The sequence below is a fragment of the Micrasema longulum genome, unplaced genomic scaffold, assembly GCF_059751315.1.
Source record: "Micrasema longulum isolate JH-2025_06_02 unplaced genomic scaffold, ASM5975131v1 h1tg000007l, whole genome shotgun sequence".
Taxonomy (NCBI): Eukaryota; Metazoa; Arthropoda; class Insecta; order Trichoptera; family Brachycentridae; genus Micrasema; species Micrasema longulum.
Genome location: NW_028277215.1, coordinates 457,598 through 477,894, shown reverse-complemented (window position 1 = coordinate 477,894; position 20,297 = coordinate 457,598). Strand labels below are relative to the sequence as shown.

At 34.2% G+C, this 20,297-nt stretch overlaps 2 protein-coding genes and 1 long non-coding RNA gene across 4 annotated transcripts; 2 read left to right on the top strand and 1 right to left on the bottom strand.

The window, feature by feature from the left end:
* Positions 1-138: 138 nt before the first annotated feature.
* Dronc (Death regulator Nedd2-like caspase) lies at positions 139-10,560 on the bottom strand. The gene is made up of 6 exons (XM_088228265.1): positions 10,091-10,560; positions 9,780-10,014; positions 8,931-9,217; positions 7,789-8,018; positions 5,808-5,953; positions 139-1,270 (listed from the first exon to the last, which is right to left on the bottom strand). The coding sequence occupies exons 1-6, from the start codon at positions 10,220-10,222 to the stop codon at positions 1,047-1,049; spliced, it is 1,254 nt and encodes a 417-aa protein (XP_088084391.1). The 5' UTR covers positions 10,223-10,560; the 3' UTR covers positions 139-1,046.
* On the top strand, positions 1,630-5,792 carry LOC148285778 (uncharacterized). Its single transcript, XR_015822711.1, has 2 exons — positions 1,630-4,459; positions 4,705-5,792. It is a non-coding gene; the product is annotated as an uncharacterized LOC148285778 (long non-coding RNA).
* A 5,662-nt stretch (positions 10,561-16,222) lies between the features above and the next one.
* On the top strand, positions 16,223-18,619 carry LOC148285776 (protein LLP homolog). Of its 2 annotated transcripts, none has more exons than XM_088227284.1 (3): positions 16,223-16,463; positions 17,151-17,345; positions 18,243-18,619. In XM_088227284.1, exons 2-3 carry the CDS (start codon positions 17,157-17,159, stop codon positions 18,507-18,509), a joined length of 456 nt encoding a protein of 151 aa, XP_088083410.1. In that variant the 5' UTR covers positions 16,223-16,463; positions 17,151-17,156; the 3' UTR covers positions 18,510-18,619. The 2 variants fall into 2 exon arrangements, with proteins under 2 accessions (XP_088083410.1, XP_088083333.1); XM_088227207.1 differs by having other exon boundaries at positions 16,246-16,467.
* The last annotated feature ends 1,678 nt before the right edge of the window (positions 18,620-20,297 follow it).

Below are 20,297 nucleotides of genomic sequence, written 5' to 3'. Positions count from 1 at the left end.
CATGGGGCCATATGCTATTTGTCCAGAATTTTAAAGCCCCACGGTTGGGGCGGTATGCACGAAGAAGTAAAATGTTATAAAGAGACATTTCATTTTCATTTTACTGGCTTTTTATGTAATCGGAGATGAAATAAATACTAAATTTTAAATTTTGTTTATTATAAAAAATATCTTAACAAAATACATAATGCTACGAGTATAAAAATATTGTATAATACATAATAATATAATATAATATTGTGTGTACCTATGTTAAAAAATACACTTCTTAAGTTTAAAAGAGTAAGATAAGCAATGAGTTAGTAAAAAAAAAAGTTAGTAGTACAAAGATTGGAAAACATACTAATAATGCAAATATGAATTATTTTTGTGAATATCTAATTTTTTTTATAAAATGCTGTTTCTCCCGGAATTGGGCCTGTCCAAGGAAGAATCGTTAAGAAACATAAACTAAACGTTTGCACCCTGATTTCATTTATTGATCGATAAAAAACAATTTCCGATCATCAATTAACTTCATGTGACAATTTACATGAATATTTTCTTGCATGACCTGGGTGCATGCTATGCATAAAAAACTCCTAGAGATAAAATGGTCAAGGCTAGATGTGGATATATTTATTTACATCACAAGAAGCCAAATTGCACCTAGAAAAAATCACAATGCAAACTCACTAGGAATTGAACCCGGAAACTCCATATTGGCTAATAATATATCGTGGGGTTAATAATTATAACTAGGTAACTTCAAAATCAGCATTTGTGAGTTACCCACAAAAAACACATATTTGTATCTTCCTCCATGAATGCTACAAATAATCAAGTCGTGATTCATTCAAATGATGACTTAAATTCACGATTTGTAGCATACATGGAAGACAAAAAAATGAGTTTTAGTGCGTACTCACAAGTGCAAATGTTGAAGTTACCTAGTTGTAATAACTACCCCGCGGTATTATATTAGTCAGTAAAAAGACTAGAAACAGTTTTCTGAAATTATTTTCATTGGATATTATTCAGTTCATAAAGTACTTTTAAATATTTATTTATTCAAAAAGCCCTGGATTTAAATAACAATGTTTATTAAACCCACGATTTTCCACTGAAGAAGTTTGAACGGAGCTCTGTTTTAATGGAATGTCTTTAAGGTGACTATCAACCATTCTAAACAGGTCTTCTAAATGTGAATGATGAGCGTGCTCCATAAATATTTTGCATAAAGATATCATATACCACGAGCCAAGTTTTGTGTCCCGGTGAGATGCAAAACCTATAAAGAAAATTATAATATTTTGTAAACTCAACATTTATTATGAAAAAAGGAAATATAAGTTATTACGTCAGATTTGATAATAAATAAAATAAACAAAAGATAATGTGTGTCTTTAGTACGAAACTTTCCACTGAGGCTAAATTGGATGTAGTTATGCAGAAAGCGTCCAACCCTCAAAATGCCAAAAATGAGTTCAACGCTGGTTTTGATAGCATACTACGATATCTTTATGTGCTGAAAACGTCCAAACTCCAAGTGATATTATACTTTTTTGCTAATTAAAGAAATTTAAAAAAAAAAAGAGCCGCAGAAAACAGTCCAACCACTTGGCCATTTTTTAAGATAATACAGGATGCGGCAGCATAATTTCCTTTTTTCAAAACTTATTAAAACCCATAGTTTGAATCAGATTTTTTTATTTGTTTTTTATAATATAGACACATACCTAGAGTTATGTTTTACTTAGTTTTTAAAGATCAAGTCAGGTAGGTGACGTCCCCCATTCTCCATACACTGAGTAAACTGATTTCTGGCGTTTGTCATGACTCTTGTTAGCATATCAGGGTTTATCTTGGCAATTTCTTCCTAGATATTTGTTTTCAAATCTTTTAGGGTCTTTGGACGGTTCACATTAACAAGGCATTTCAAAAACCCCATAGAAAAAAATCACAAGGGGACAAATCGGGAGAGTGGGCCGGCCACTCCAAATCGCCCCTAATTGAGATGAAGCGCTCTGGGAAGTGTTCCCTCAAAACAGCCATTGACGCTCTTTCAGTGTGTGCCGTTGCACCGCCTTGTTGAAACCATGTGTCCCCTAAGTCGAACTCATCTAGCCGTGGGAAAAAAAATCCTGTAACATGATTACATACCGATCCGAATTCACTGTCTCTGTTACTTCATCTCGGCAAAGGCACACTCCTCACTGTTCCAACGCATGATGGCGAATAAACTGTGTCGGGACAAAACTTTATGGTTTCGCCTCTCGAATGAGACCACTAGCGCTCCGCTACGACTGAATAGCGCGCATTTAAAAAAAGGAAGTTACGCTGCCGCACCCTGTATAACAGTGATAGCCGTGATGTGGGTTAGAAATTTCTTTAATTGGCAAAAAAGTATAGCACTTGGAGTTTGAACATTTTCAGCACATAAAGATATCGTAGTATGCTATTGAAACCAGCATTACTCATTTTTAGCATTTTGAGGGTTGGACGCTTTCTGCATAACTACATCTAGTTCACATCATCGTCATTTCACTTTATGCACCTAATGATGCATAGGACGTTGCATTTTAGCATATAAATGGAGGTGTATCTATATTTTTTTAGTTACATAAAAGTAAGATGATCAGTCTCACGTATTAGGTACCAGTTCAGGGACTATAAAATATTACAGGGTAAAAACACATTTAAATAAATATTTCATGTCAGGAATCAAACCTAAGACCTCTTGCGTGGTAGGCAAATGCACTGACTATTAGAAAAAAACATATATACAGTCAAACTTGGTTATAACAATCACGGAAATAGTGAGATCTCGGATGTAACGAGGAAACATTCAACGGCATTTTAGTTTATGATTTTCTCCATACATTTGTTCACTTTTCTAACGAACTACTTCTCGGACATACCAAATAAAAATATCGTCAACTGTTGTTGAGCGAAAACTATTCAATCGTTTAAAAACATAACTTTTCAAATAAGAACCTGAGTAATAAAATCTAAACGGGCAGCTTACTTATGACCGATGCTGCTGGGCATCGGGATCGGATGACATTTAAGACACTATGTAAGTGTCTAAGTACCTTTTTTATTTTTTTATTATTTACATATAATATTACATTTTATTCTTTTTTTAAAACATTTTTTAAAATATTTTTTTTATTTTACAGGACTCACCAAGCCAATCTATATGGCTTGTCGGTAAAGATCCTTTACATGAAAATGTATGATCACACTACATAGTTGTATAATAATAATTACTACTAACTTAATCTAATAACCTAATTGGTGTTTTCCCTGACATTGGAAAAATATCACATGCATGGTTGAATTTGCGTGTAAAAAATCCAGGGTTTGTGAACCCAGTAAGCACCAGCTCGGCACCACATTACAATTCACAACTTATTTTGTAGTTTATGAATGACATCCTTATTATGGGGGTTTTTACAACGCTTTTCAGTTTTTAAAAATGTTTTATGGCCAGTGCATAGTAAACAATACAAGTGGGTGATGTCAGATCAGTAAAAAAAATAACCCTTGAATTATAAACATGTCTACTAACAAGAGGAAGTGTCTCTCAAATCGTGAAAAAGTGGTAATTATTTGTGAAATCTTGAGGTGTGTAAAAATCTTCTTATCCACAGTGTCAATACTGTGGAAAAATAAGAATGTTTATTCATCTGCATCTTAAATTTAGAAAGTAGTATGTTTGTAAGCATTTATCATAATTTTCCTTGATATTTTTTTTAAAAATTATCCTTGAACTATACATACATTTATTTGTCTACTTAGTGACAATATGCAATGGCAATTGTATTAAAAAAAACCTTTTTCTGGTATTACGAGTGATGCTATATAACGAGCAAATTCAGTCGGTCCCATCTTCCTCGTAATAACCAAATTCGACAGTATATGTATATTAGCAACTTAAAACTAATACAATCTCATAAATAAAATGTAAAAATATAATGACCCTATTATCACTATGGTAAGTAAATACGTGGCTTAGATTTAAAAGGGCCAATGTCGTAAATTGAAATATTACAGAAGAGTTATTTTTCAGCCAACGAGTCCACGACACTACCACTGGGTCACTGTTTAACCAGAAATAATAATTATATCATAAAGATTAATAATTATATAAAGGAAAGGTGATCAGACTTGCGCTCCAGAGAGTGTAATAAATTTATATAATTATTGTTATACTCATATGTCATTACTCTGACTTCTATCAGGTCACTTTTTTTACTAGTATTCCTCACCAAATTGAACCAATCTCTTGGCACATGAAGAATACCAGCATTATTTTTTTGCGCTCTATCATCACATATATTGAATCACATTCCATGTGAGTGTGTCCCGGTACCAAAAACTTTTCGTTGATAATTAAACCTGGTCGCTTTTGCTTCACACATAAAAACATGGCAGCAAAGTGACTATTTTTTATTAGTCCCACACATGTATCGGAGTAAAGCTAGGGTTTCCTAGGACAGCGGTGCCCGTATTTTAACGGCCGTAGTGAACGGTGATGCAGTGGACAGCCGTCGTAAAGGTGATTAGAGAGTGGTTTCCTAGGAAAACGGTGTTAAATGGTGGTGATAACACCGTTTTCCTAGAAAACCACACTCTAGTCACCTTTACGACGGTTGTCCACTGCATCACCGTTCACTACGGCCGTTAAAATACGGGCACCGCTGTCCTAGGAAACCCTAGCTTAAAAGGTTAATTCTTTTATTTTTGATAGAAAACTCAAAATAAAGTATACAGATAAAAAGCTATTTGATTAGCTCCTCTACAACCTTCTCCTTTGTGCCAAATAAAACATACAGTTTTTTTGGTGTGACAGTTGTAGATTGTATCATTGAAGGTCCACAATAGACTTTTATTAAAAAAAACTATATTTGTGTATTAGTTAGGTGTTGGCAGACATTGTTGTAGGTCAAAACAATAATATTTTATGCTCATACTTGCTGAAGCTTTATCAATTATTTTAGCCTCATAGGCACCATCAGCTTCCACTTTGTGCAAAGTAGAATTCTCTTCTAATTTTTGGAATTCTGCATTTCCTTCTATTCCAGCCAACCGGGCTATTTTTATTTTCATGACAAAAGTGTCACAGGTATTATAAGTATCCTGGGCTGGTTTTTTTTATCTTCAGTCCCATGCTTTTGAAAATGGTGCCAAATGTACGAACTGTTAATTGGCACTTTTTCTTTGTACATCTCGTACATAGAGGCCAGAGTTAGGCCTACTGTCAAAAACTTTGTGTCACCTGTACCCATTCTAGAGTAATGGGACTCATATAAAGGATACAAATTTATGTGAAGTTTGTATGAAATGGCCGACAGAGTATAGTAAATATGGCCAAAAGCGGAAAGGAACATTGAACCAAGTTGACTTATGTCATTGTTCCTTGCCAACTAAACGATAAAAAAATACGTTCCAATGGAATAAGTACACATAATCCCTTAATCCTTGCCAAATATTTGAAATAATTATTCATGTCATTTTTCGGTTTTCAAAATAAAATCGAATTTTCTTTTATTTTCTTACTCATCTCATTTTTCCTTGCTAGATATGTATCTAAAGAACCACTCTGCATACTTAACCCAAAACTCGATTTTATTTTACTCATTCCATTTTTCCTTTCACACACAAATTTAAGCATAAACGTCCTTGACCTTGTGTAAAAACATAATTTTGTAAAAATACACTCATATGGATGTTTATAAGAGATATGCACTGTGAACTAACATCTGGCTAGGCAATAAGAGATAATTAATAGTTTTTAAAAATATGTATCTATAAATGTTTACCTGGAACTGTGGAATGAGCAATCAACATATCAGAATAGGTTCTCAAGGTCACATTTTCACTTTTACCATCCAACTGAGTGCGGTTATTTTCCATTACAGGTTGAACTTTTGGCTCAGAGTGAGAACCATAATCCAAAGCATAGCCTCTAAAAATTGTATTAATTTATAGCTTATATGTTGATATGGAGATATAAATATACTATGCAAAAGATGGTGCAAGAATGATTTATTTGTAATCAGATGATACAATATCATTTGTTTTACACTACTAGAAAAATGTGACATTGAACAGAGTATTTCACAACTTAAATTTTAAACTTAAAAATACAATTGTCATTTCCTTATCTCTACCAAACAACAACTCTTAAAATATAATACATAATTGGAAATTTTTTAAATTTATAATTATATTCGCCATTAAATTCTTCACATCTGAACTTAATTTACTTATGTATAGAAAAACTTTAACTATCTGGATTAAAAAGTGCCTGATTTTATTGCTTTTGAAATAATACAGTGAATGGAATCACATTAAAAACTTACTTAATCTGTCCGGGACTGAGTTTCTGCGGACAAAACTGTATCTGAGGGAGTGAATTTTTATTGTACAGTGAAACCTCTATCTAGTGTTCCTTGAATAATCGTTTTCCCCGGATGTGTCGTTTATTTCTTCCAACTCCGAAATTATTTCATACAAAACATACAAAAATTGATCGCATCGATCGTTTCTCTATCCACCATTTTACTGCATTCATCGTTTGAATTACGATGCGTATTTGACATATTTTAATATTTTGTGTATGTTCTAATGCGCAGAACGTTCGAAAGAGAAAGAAAGATATAATGACAATTAGAACAAGTTAAGGATTCTAAAGATGATTGGCTAAGACTTGATACACAGACGAATTTCAACAATTTTCTCACATTTGACGACAATATCCCAACGTGTGGGATAGAAACTATTGAAAGCTTGTGTGACACAAGGGTGAAGGAGACAGCTGAAGAGGTCGATATTGATGAAGAGAAGTCGCCGCCTGTACCTTCATTTTCAGAAGCATGCATTATCTTCGAAAGATTAAAAACATTCTACTACTCACATTCAATAACTGATGCCAAAAAAAATATTATTTGCAAAGCCGAAAGTATAATTTTGACTTACAGGAATAAAACAGTAAAAAAACAAACGTCGATGAAAGATTATTTCTAATGCAATAAACTTTAATATTTTTTTTGTTTTTGTTCTGCTTTCTAATTTTATTTAAATACATTTATTTACACCTGAAACTTGTATCTTTTTTAGAATTTTAACCTGCCAATGGTAACGCAGATTGCCAGGGCGGTATCTTTACCCGATCTTATCTCCTTGTGTATTGACCTCTTATTCCTGCATTCATTGTTTTCCCGCATTCATAGTTTATTTCAATAAGTCCCTTTAAAAACGATAGATAGAGGTTTTACTGTATATATATTTTTTTAAACTTTTTATAATTTTATATCTTTGTAATAAAATGTCGTCAGTAAAACAAAAAATTAATCTGAACTGTGGTTTTAGAGTTCTAATACAACTACAGATGGCAGTACAAATGCCATGAAAACGTTTTTATTTCTAAAGAAATAAATGTCACCGGGCTTTAGTTATAAGCGCGGACATACGTGTACGCCCATACTCCTTTGAGGAAAGTTTTGTTTGGGCATACATGTACGGCCATACTCCCGGACAGGTTAAACATGTCTGCGCAATTAAATTAAAATTAAAAACTTCTTTAATTTTTATTTCCTGATAACGATCTGGATGATTGGAGCTCGGATAAACGGAGTACTACTGTACTTAATTATTACAAATTTAAATATGACATTACCTAATAAAAAACTTCTTAAAAAAAATTCCCTGTCATTTATTATTTTAAGTAGTTTCTAATTTTATTATAACCTATTCACCACATTTGTTCTACTATTTACTCAGTAACAAAAATAAACTTACCGGCAGACTTGAAAAATAAATACTTTGGGAATATTGTGCAGAAGAGAACAATTCTTACTGTTGAACATATCCAAAATTTTATTTGTGGGAATGTTATTTCCATCAGATGTGACAATAAATGTTTCGTTATCTCCTTTCGATATTCCATGACTGGCGATAATAACAAATACACAGTCAGTATGTTCCAAAATTTTGGATACAGCAAATTCGCTTATTATTGTTTCCATTTCCTGTAAAAAAATATATTAATACTATAGCAAATCATACAAGTTTTGAAAAACCATCAAATACAAAACTATTTAAGATATTACCATCTAGTATATTCAGTTAGATTTTTTTGTCTTTTGACTAATAATTAATAATACATTACAGAGGTGTTTTGGGTGTTTTTTTTTTACACTTTTTGTGCTAAGTTACAATGAGACATGCTATTCCATAAGTAGCAAAAATCATAAATGACAGGAAACATATTTATAGATGTCTTGTATGTGGACTGCCCAATAGTGCAATCATTAGATCAATCTTGTTAAGCAAATTACAAGACATTGGTATTCACGGGGACTTATTCAGGTGGATCACAGTAATTTCCGGTGCCTTCTAGAAATATGTTGATGTGGTTTCCGGTGTACCCCGAGGCTCGAATTTAGGACCTCTCCTGTTCAATATTTATGTCAATGATATAGGTGCGTGTTTTCTAAACGTAATGTAACTAAAATGGTTAGTAATGTATGCCGACGATACAAAAATTTTCCAATACGGCTGACAGGCGCCGGGGCGCAGTTGGTTAGACGGCTAACTGTAAAACTGGCGTCGCGGGTTCGATTCCCGCCAGTTCCAAGAAAAAAATTCAAGAAAGATTTTTTTCTCAATTGGTCTGGGTGTTGTTTTGTATTTTTCATAACCTCCTTCCATATCTCCTCTTTCCCACTTGCTAACAAGCCTTTAAATTAGCTTAGCGGGTTAATCATTTTTAAAAAATAAATTTAAAAAACAATATTATTTGAAAATATTAACATGTTTCGTCTCGATAAACTATCAAATTATTTTGGACATCGGGTCATGATATTATTATATTAGATAATTGTATTTATGTGATAAATTATCAAGATAAGTTGCTCTTGGATATCAAAAAAAATACTAACCGATTTTGTTTTATTATTGTGAATAATTATCTGATGGAATCCAATCTGCGAGAATAACTCTTTTAAATTTTTCTGATCATTTAGTGCACCTTTTCTATATTCCTTAAATGGAAATTCGATATTGTTGATCATAAAGAAAACTCCCCTTTTCTTGGACTTCATGCTGTAGCACATTATTTCTGGATTGGTACTCACTCCAAAACTTGTTGCCTTGATTACTTTTATAGGTGGCATTTCATAATTACCTACTGGTAATGGGTTGAATGATCTAGAATTGGACGGCACATCTGAAATGTGGAAAAATTTCAAGAAACTTTTAATTCATATTTTTCTGCAATGTTCAATTGTTCAATATATAATCTATATATATTTAATAAAAACATTTGATTTTATTATTTACTTTCAAATTAATTTAATACAAATTATTTTCAAACCATTTCCTAAAAGTCAAAAATAATTTGTGCTGAAAAAATGGGAATCGAGTTGTGTTAGGTGGGATTTGAACCTCGGACCTTTGATTTGTGAGATAACAACACTGCCATGGGACCACAACCCAGTTTGTGCATAATGATGCATATGATTTTTCGTAACTTAAGTGTCCTTGATATTTTTTTTACTTTGAAAATATGAATTTTTTAACAGATTACATCGATTTGTAACTGAATAAAAAACACATTACGCCTTTCTGATCTTTCACGGTCATGGAATAATGACAACAAATGACTAGGAATGTAATATTAATGTATGAACATGAAATTAGGGCAATGATAAATAACTCAATTTCAGAAGTAAAATGAGTCGTTAGCAAATTTACACGATGTTGAAAGAGAAAAAAAACGCTTTTTTTACCATTACGATGAAATTCTCCAGACATAACTGGATATTTCTTAGGAAGTGTCTTCTTTTCTTCTTTGATGCTTATAAAATTTGTATTCAATTCGTGTTCTGGGGCCAAAAGATTAATTAGGCTCCAATGGCCTGATTCTCGGAGGGCATCAATTAATTTGTCAAATGCTTGCGGTCCACGTCTTTGTAAAGCAGAATAAAGTTGAGACTTCCGGATCCGACCTTCCTTGGAATCGTCCTAAAATGTTAAAAAATGAACATTGCATAGCCAACAAAACTGATTTAAAATTCAAAAACATATTCAATAAAAATACCATGAAAGGTTCCATCATTTTGTAGGAAAATACTTCTTTTTCAATCAGTATAGGCAAGAGATATTCTAAATTAGTTTGCTCAACAAGAGATGAGAAATTATCCGTGATAAGCTTTTTATGTTTTTCCTCCATAATAAAAACTGGTTTCTAATTTTTTAAAATTATATTGTGTTTTCTCGAGATCCACAATAATATTATACGAAAATAAAAACAAGTTAGGAGTTCATTTCAACCTAGTAAAACTTAACATCACACCGATATCTACGTATGCAAATAAAAGTAATAAATGCAGACACAGATTTTATAGGTAGTTCAAGAATGTAGATATTAAAAATGGTTAGTGAAAGAAATAGCTAAACAATCACTCGAATGAGCAAAAAAAAAAAACAAAACAAAACTGAAATCCGACTGACATCCGACGACAACTTCAAACAAAGATAATCTGTAGTAACCACAGACTACAGATATCTAGTAATAGTTCTACTAACTTCTAGTAACTAGTAATAGTTCTACATTATCTCTGGTCTGTGCAAAGATGCAAATAAAACAATAACCACAGACTAAAGATGTAATAAGATATCTGTAGTCTGTGGATATAATACTGAAATAATCGCTATGAAATGAACGTTGACAATGAAAATTTGAAACGATTATTTATATAGTATAGCGTTTGGATATACAAATTGATCATACATTTTATATTATACACATAATAATTATTTTTAAAAATTCTGCGAAAAACTGTGATCATTTATTTATTAATATATTTCATTTTTGAAAGCACGATGCACTCTGTTACTATTAGTTTTAATTTTGTTAATTTAGGATCACTATCTTCTGCGAGTGTAATTAATTTCAGAATTTTCCAACTAAAAAAATTACACTATATCGCTAATACTCCGTAATATATATTTTTTTTAAATTAGCAAATTTCAGAAAAATAATTCAAACAGCGTGTTGCTGACGTTTTTCTAAAAATCTTTTATTTATTAAAAATAGATTTTTGTCAATTCACCCTTTTTTATTTATTAAACACGATTTGAAATTTTTCATTTGAACATGATACGAGCCAAACATACCTGTTTAAAATATTCAGGAATTTAAATCTTTTGTCCCCGTAAAATAAGCAGGTATTTTCGTTTTAGATTATAAAATCAACATTTGTTTGTAATGGGAAAAAACGCGGCGATGTTTCAAAATATTTCAATCCGAATTTAAATAAAGCTTTCCAATACATTCTATTGTTTTCTCTAATCTGGGGTTTCTCAGCAATAATGCATTTAAATATAACCTTTTAGTTCATGCTAGCCGATTCTCAAAAGAACCCCATTTTAATTACCGCCTTTACAAATAAATACATTAAAATAAATCCCCATTTACCAGGGCCGTTACTAGGTATTTACAAATATTTCGTCCATTGTCAATGTCAATTATGGCAGACAATACAACAGAACTTGAGAGGATGACAGACAATGCACTGAAGATTATCACATCATGGGGCTCAAAAGCTAAACTACAATTCGCCGAAGATAAAACCAACGCAATGTTTATAACCAGAAGAAAGGACCGCCGCCAGCCAGCCATTCATATGAACGGAGTTCAGTTGAACTATGTGGACCACTTTAAGGTTTTGGGTCTTACCATAGATCGCAACCTGAATTGGTCCAAACACGTTGACGGTGTTTGTAAAAAAGCCGCAGGTATTACAAACAAACTCGTGAGAGCCGCCAAACCCACATGGGGTGCGTCACCAGAGGTTATGCAGCAAATATACGTAGGTGCTGTAGAGCCTCTGATTACGTACGCTTCAAGCGTGTGGGTGGACGCGGTCAACAGGAAAGTCAACCGGAAGAAATTGAACTCCATCCAACGACAAATAGCCATCAGGTCATGCAAGGGATACAGAACAATCTCCTTGGTATCAGCACAGGTTTTGAGTGGATTCATGCCACTCGATCTGAGGATCAGGGAGCTTGCAGAAGCATATGAGGTGAAGAGGAGCCTCACCTTGCAAGACTTGCCGCAGGACAGATTTTACCAGGGAGTGGGAGACTATTTCTCACTTCCTCATCCGGCGGAGCGCTATCCTATAGATCACGGCTACGATGATCAGGTTCTCCCTGGGACGGCGCGGGAAGAGCTGAGGATCTACACGGACGGCAGTCTCTTGGACGGCAAAGTGGGTGCAGCTTTTGTACCCTACGATGGCATCAGAGAGCTGCCGTCGAGAAAGTTGAAACTCGGCAATTTTTGCTCCGTGTTTCAGGCAGAACTCTTTGCGATCAGAGAAGCCTTGGTCTATGTTTTGAAGAAGCCACCAAACAGATGGAAGAAAATATCGATCCTGACAGATTGCAAATCTGGAGTCCATGCAATAACTGACCGAAATTCGGTCAACCCTATTGTAATGGACATAAGAACAGATATCCAGAATCTACGATGCAGACACCAGGACGTGTACATCGGCTGGATACGAGGACACTGCGGAATCCTTGGCAACGAAAAAGCTGACGAAAAGGCTCGGGAGGCTACGCTTAAGAAAACAGCCCCCGATTTTGCCGATTTCCCGCTCAGTTTTGCCAAAAGAAAAATAAGAAGCAGGACCCTTCAACTCTGGAACGATCGCTATTTGAGTGAGACAACCGGAAGTGTTACTAAAATGTTTTTCCCTACAATTTTTCATGCCTATGATTTCAGAAAAATGCAAAATGCTGGCTACGAGCTCACCCAGATGCTTACGGGTCATGGTGGCTTCATGAGCTACCTGCATCGCTTCAAGCTCTCAGAGATCGACAGCTGCCCATGCGACGATGAAACTCCTCAAGATGTCCCTCACCTGTTGATGCATTGCCCCTTTTTCAGCTTTCAAAGACAACAGCTGGAGGCGCGATGCAGAGGCCTGGGTGAGGATCTATGCGACATCCCATCGGTGATAGGTAATAAAGAACTCACACGAGAGGTAGTATCATACATGATAAATATAGCGCAGGAAATTGGTAAAATAAACCAAAGTAGGGAACAAAATGCCGAACACTCCTTTAGTGGAACGGAAGGCCTGTTGACTACTGCCAACAGGCCGGCTTCTCCTGAAGAGTTTTAAGTGGTTTCCTCTCCACGTGAGCAAATTCTGAGAAGTTCCTGATTAGCCCACATTAATATATCCCTCCTGATCCCAATAGTTTAGACAAATTTTAAGATATTTAATAGCAGAAAAATCCACTTTTTGAAATATAAACCTTGTATATTATAAGCAAGGTAAATAATAAAGCAACTCCCATATAAAAAAAAAAATATAAAAAAATGTCAATTATGATCTCGGGTTAAATTTAAATGACCAAGCGGCGAATTACCTGAAATTTCAAAACCCTTTCTATTGAAAATAATAACTTTAAAAATAAATATTGACCCATGTTTTCCGCTGGGGAAAAACATAGCTTTTTTAAAAATAATTCGCAAACTGACGGCCATTAAAATAATATTTGTATTTTAAAAACTTATTTGAAAATAACAAAATAAAACGCATAATTAATTCCTCAGTAATACATACAAACCTTTCTTCTTCAATTTTCATACATCTTCATTCGTACGCGCGCTGATTATTCCAACTTGCCACATATTAACTTAAAACTCTAATTAACTTTTGCGCCATTATTTTCTAATCCCCGCCCGTGCTACATAAGGCACTGCACTAGTGATCCAATCGCAACGTATCAGCGATTATTTTATAATATGTGTAGCTAACGCGCTACCGGCGTCGTGTTGTGGTTCCGCTGCAGTCACTAACGCACACGTCCCGATCCACTGGTTGTAAGGCAGCGGAGGCTAGGCGATCTTGTTAACTCGTCAGGGCCAGAGATGTCCTCAGAAGGGCCTCTTACTTCGGGTTGAAGTTGCCGGTTCGCCGTGGTCAGGAATTCGTAGGGAGAGAAGTCCAAAATCCAAGTCCAGGGAGAAGCGAGGGTATCAAGCGAAGTGAAGTAGAATCGAGTAGAAAGCCGGGTCGGGGAGCAGCGAGTAAAGATGAGTAAAAGCCAAACGTCAGAGAAGAAGTGTCATTTATTTTCAAGTGTACATGTTATATACCGTTCGCACTACGTGCCCCACCATTCACCCCGCCGAGTGGGTCTAGCCGTCGTATTCCGCGCGGAGAGAGAGAGAGAGCGATAGAGAAGGCCACACGCCCACTCTATCTGTCTCCTTCCCTCCACGTATATAGGCACTACCCCCTCCAGTTCTCACGGCATTCTTGCGGTGGCAACGCAGCGCGAAACAATGGACATTCAAAAATATACTTAAAACTAATTTACGAACAAAATGCCTATTATAAATATCTCGGTATGGAAAAGGCCACCCCCGAAAGTGACAAATACTAGTCTTTATTGGAAGGGCAGCTCATTTCTAACACATACCGAGATCCCTAATTCTAAACACTTAGCCTAGCGCAGTGGCGGTTCCTACAAGGACCGCTTTCCGTCTTGACGTCCGTAACAATATGTATGAAGATATTTTACATCCACCTTGCCAGGAATCGAACCTAGGACCTCAAGTATGGTAAGCGAACGCACCAACCATTACACCAAGAGGCGGATCATTTTTAAATTATTAATTCTTGATTCCTTTCTAATCTTCATAGGTATAAGTTAGTTTAATAATTTAGTTTTCCATGTTTAGTATATGTTTATTTTTAATTAATTAGTTTTAACGTATTTAATATTAAATACATTCTAATCTTAGTCAATTATAATTTAGTTTTATAAGAAATAATATGCAGAACATAATATTTTAGTTTTGAATATGACGAGATGTTTATGAATAAGTGTGGAAAAGAGACAATGAGTTTTAGGCAATAAGTGAAAGGGAGAAGGAGAGACCTCCTAATTTGAGTATTATAAAACCACCCCAAACGGTTGGAACGACTAGTCGGAAAAGAGCCAGAAAGGAGAGTCGACCAAGAGTCGGTCGACAATCGGGAGAGTGAGTTGGGTCTAGGCGATCGTACCCTCGATCGCGGAGACAATGCAGCGTGGAAGTCGAAGTTAGAGAGTTTAAGTACAGTGAGTGTACAGGGTAGCCAGTGCTACGTAGCAAACCTCGTGGAATCTGACTACTCCACAAGGGGCATTGGAGGCCACTTTCCAGCCGCGAAGGTCCCTCCACATCCAGGACATCCATCGTCCTCCAAAGGAACGCCAGTTTCCTGCACCGTCAGCGCGTGTGCCCAGCCCACGGCCGGCCAGTCTTTCAGCTGGCTGTCGCCATCACCATCGCCACGGGATCGAATCTTGAGAGCCGCTCAAGGCTCTATCCATGGCAGATCTCCGCCCAGGACATCGCCCAGCATGTGTTCGTCCAAACACAGCATCCGGACCACCATCTTTCATCTCTCCACATAAGTGAAACTGATAATATTGTGTTAGAATTAAGCTATAAGTGAAGAGTGACAATTATGAACCGCATTTGTTAAGGACCTAAATCTGTAAGTATTTTCATTCTCTCATATTTGTAACTAGTTCTAAGATTATTCCCATGTCCTAGTTAAATAAACATAGGTACATAAAACATTCAAGCTTTTTTAATTATCTTCCAATTTACTCATTTTCAAAATAGATTTAAGTTTTCTATATTTTCTTTTGGGTTTTAAATTCATTTAGTTGTAATCTTAATTGTAAAATGGGAACACATAGCGAAATTAATTTTTACACCACACATTCGATAAGGCACCAGGAAGACGCGATCTTCTCATTCTCAAGTTTCCGTTCGGAGGATGTTCCCGTTTTCTCTCAGTTAGCGGAGAGATGGACAGCTTCCGTCTATTCATACGCGCAAACGCGGAACTTGAATTTTCACAGCCTCCGAGATGATCAAATCTCGTCTATAATCTTTCTCTCATCCACTATCTCAAATAACTAAAAACTTACCCCCAATAAAAAAAACATTTATTTTTCATGTTCTTATATTTTACCCCGCGTGATAAACAAAAAAAAATTAGAGACTCTTCAATTTTTTATTTTTTTTATATATACCTTATTACGCCATTTATCAATATACTACGTTACTTGTTGTCAGAAAATCTTTTATGTTGTCTGTGATCAATGGAGTTTGCTTAAACATTATTGACTATCTTTTATCTACGGAGTTTGCTGTCACGTTCACGTCACAGACTTGGTTCACGTGCTATTGTTTGTGGTTTGTGGTTACGTCGTTTATTGCGACTCCGCGTTCCATGCTTGTTTCTCGTATTATTCAGAGTTCTAAGGGATATTGAAAACTCTATATTATCAAAAACTTCACAAGAAACTAGATAATCAGCAATAAAGCGTCACGACTAAAGTAAAGTATCTAGTTTAAAGGTTGAAAATACTACGCAGTACCGGTAGGTAATGTATATAAATTCTATATATATAATATTATGTACATATATTATGTATAATAACCCCACTGATTCCAAAACTACACTCTTACTAATATCTAAACTTTACATTATCACCTCAAGTGCGTTATTTTATTTTAATTTTATTTTATATTTTATTAACATAAACGGCAAATCTGCCTTTTACAAACATTTATTATATTAAAATATTTGGCTTAATGTTTTTTTTTTTTTTTTTAAAACATGAATTTCCTTATACCCAAGATTCATAAAAAAAAATTAAACCAAAAATTATACAAGATTTATATTTAAAAAAATAACCTAAAAATTATACAGCATATTCAGTAGAAAGTTTAAATAATAAAACATTCTACAGTAAAACAACAAGAAAACCATAAGCACTGTTTCACACAGCTAGGCAAAGTGAACAAAAAACTATATATATATATATATTATGAAATGCATGAATAAATAAATATAATTACCATTCACCATCTTTGAAAAAGTTCAAAAGGTTTGTTCTATTGGAACAATACCCTTCACTAAATATATCAGATACGTGGGAATAACTATAAATTACATAAATTAACCCATATAACACTTTTTTTACAGACCTAGTCCCAAATTTATGTTGCCTAATCATAGTTTGCTTCAATGTCGACTTAAAAATAATTTAATTATATATTTTAGTGAAAAATGGCTAAATCTCTACGAAGCAAATGGAGGAGAAAGTGCCGAGCAGTCAAACGAGAAAGATATGGTATTAAGGAACTAGCACGACTTAAAAAAACTCTTGGAATCACGGAAGATGGTAAAGCTAGTACAGACGATGTCATGGAAGATATTAAAACCATAACTCTAGCAGTCGATACAGAAACCATTAAGGTAAGATCATATTTCTATACTAAAATTAAAATAGATTTTGCTCCAGTGTCGTAGAGCCGACACAAAATTTAATTCAGACTGCCTTTCACTGGGTTGGTTAAATTATCCATACCCAGTGGTGCATAGGGCCCTGCAGTGTAGGACCACCTATAAAACAATATTGCATGTCCACCCCGTCGGAAATCGAACCCAGGACCAAGGTGGGCAAACGCACCAACCAATACACTACGAGGTGGACTTATTATTATTATTTTTTTATTTAAATCTTAAAGTAGGGCACACATATCATACATATTGTTATGTGTGTTCTAATAATAACATTGCAAATATATTTAATTTATAAATTGTTTATCACATATGTCTTGACCATTATTTTAAATTTTGATATGTTTTTTTCTTCATAAATATTTTTTTCCATTTCGTAATACTTTTTAATTGCTTTAAATAAAATTGAATTTTGTGACTTTGCCTTTTTCCTAAATGGAAGTCTAATTTTGTTCTTTTCTCTAGTATTGTGATCGTGTTCATGCTGGTTCCGATCAATTTTTTTCCAAAATTCTGTTTTTTTATTAGAGTTTATAATTTTATGAACAAATATCATTGTATTGTAAAATATTCTTTGTTTATATTTTAATAATTTCATTTCATTTACCATCGACTTTACCCTCGTATATCTGTTTTTTTTCAAAATGATTCTAAAGTCTTTATTTTGTAATACAGTTAGTTTATCTATGTTTTCTTTGTTTGATAAAAATAAAATGCTACTACAGTAGTTAACGTTAAGTTATTAGATTAGTTTAGCGCATTTTTATAATATTCTTACAAAGTTTTCACGATTTATATACGTTTATGATGTTAAATGCCGTTTCATATAAAAATAAATAATTTATATTACAGAAAACTAGAACAAAAAAAACAACAGTGAATATAATCAAACAGGACGAAGACTCTGATATGGAAGAAGATGTTGTTGTGGAAAAAACTGGTTCCGAACCAAGGGTATATAATTCTAAAACAATGCGGGACCAGTTTGGACAATATCCTGTTTGGATGCATCAAAGAAAAATAAAGGCAAATAAAAAATCAGTCAACAAAATTAACAAGAAAACCACCCATAGTAAGATATCGAAAAAGAAATCAACAAAGCGAAACTATAAAAAATAGTTCTGCAATGTCCCTTGGAAAGGCAAAAGTTCCTATGCGACATGCAACCAACTTTACAGAAGAGCCAATTAAAGTTTTTTTTAATTAATAAAAAATTTCCATATAATGTCCACGTTTCTTTAATTCTTCCATCTGTTGATTTTCGTTCGGTAAAGGGGAACCCTTATTAATGTGAATGAGATTAACCTGAATTATTTCACATAGACAAGACCCTGTCACCAAGAGGATACGCATCACTTGATCTGCATCGCCAAAGCAACCAGAATCTTTTAAATTCCCTTAGCAGGCTTTACATTTTTTTTAAAGCAGGTTTTTATATATTTATAACATTTGAAGTTATACAATATATAAAATAAACAAATGCAAATGGATAAAAACTAGCAGGCATCAGTCAGCTTTTGCCGACTATTACATGCTAGGAAATCCGGCCTCGCTTTATCTACCCTGCGGGCCTCAGTTGATCGGCCTTTCGGGCGTCATTTGAATCATTCGAATCTCTGGCACTGAAATTTCACCCTTTTAAGCCGTGGTCCCGTGGCTAGTGTCGCAAACCCAGGGATCAGAGGTCCGAGCATCGCACCACGCTCTACCACAACTCGGTTTTCATTTTCTTATAAATAAATAGTTCGGGTAAATCATAAAAACACAAATATTTATTCAAAAAAATAAATAAAAAAAGAATAATCCGTCACTCAGAATAACGCCTCAAAAACCACACAGTTATGATATATTAAATATCCTGGCAGCCTCCGTATGGTATATACTTGACTCACGCATGGAAGGTTCTGGGTTCGATTCCTGGTGAGAACACAAAAATGAAATGTGATTAAAGCTACTTTTTCTGCTTGTCTGTTTTTTTTTTTTTAATTACACCACAAACCAAATACTCGTTTTTTTCTTTTTTCCTCAGCAAGCTTCTTTTTCTGCCCGTCTGTTATTATTATTTTTTTAATTCACCACAAACCAAATACTCACGTAGTGAATTGTAGGCCATCTAGCGGACGATCTGTGAAACGTTAAAATATATAAGCTAAGATTTTTGTTATTATTTTTTTTTATGAATTGAAAAAAAAAAACTGTTTTATTGGAATTTATATAAATATTTTATCTACCATTTGAAACATAAAAAAATGTACAACTGTGTGGATACGATTGCTAGGCGTGTCATATATACAATATTTTTGTCGACCTCTTTGACTGGAAGCATGGTGTCTTTTGTAATCCAGCTACTCGGTGGTCGGGTGAGGTGGATGGTCCGAGGTTGGAGGTCGGCGGCTGAGATCCAGCGGCTGACATCCAGTAGGCTAAATGGGCCCGTACAGGGAGAGGACAGACGCAATCATTTCTAGAGTAATAAAATATGTAAATAAAATTAAAAAATCAATAATGGCTTCCAGCCCAATATGGATGACTGACCAAATAAGTTATTCAACAATCGGATTGATATTTTTAACATTGTTTTATTTGTAATTATTATTAAATGTTATTTCTTCTATTTGAATTGTTATTCTTCGATAGTATTATTTTAATCGCTATTTGTTTAGTTACTTTATATTTTTTATGCGAACTATTATGGTTTAACACAGGCTCAGCATAAAAAAGCCGTAAAAAGTTGGTGAATATGTATGTTACAACTGTAATTTCGAAACGAATAGAAGTGTTTCTTTAAATATTGATATTGAACATTAAAAGATATAATATCAAAACAAACTAACCTCTTGTTCACATTTAAAGAGCATTAATGAAATATGAATTAAAGGTGGTAAAAAAAAATGTAACTGCTGTTTT

What these genes read in the sequence shown, in the direction of transcription:
- Dronc (XM_088228265.1), bottom strand. Translation starts at nt 10,222, where the DNA reads ATGGAGGAAAAACATAAAAAGCTTATCACGGATAATTTCTCATCTCTT. An exon ending in AAATGATGGAACCTTTCATG is followed by an intron (nt 10,015 to 10,090) that starts GTATTTTTATTG and finishes TTAACATTTTAG; the next exon opens with GACGATTCCAAGGAAGGTCG. An exon ending in ACAATAATAAAACAAAATCG is followed by an intron (nt 8,019 to 8,930) that starts GTTAGTATTTTT and finishes ATTTTTTTACAG; the next exon opens with GAAATGGAAACAATAATAAG.
- LOC148285776 (XM_088227284.1), top strand. Translation starts at nt 17,157, where the DNA reads ATGGCTAAATCTCTACGAAGCAAATGGAGGAGAAAGTGCCGAGCAGTC. An exon ending in TCGATACAGAAACCATTAAG is followed by an intron (nt 17,346 to 18,242) that starts GTAAGATCATAT and finishes TTTATATTACAG; the next exon opens with AAAACTAGAACAAAAAAAAC.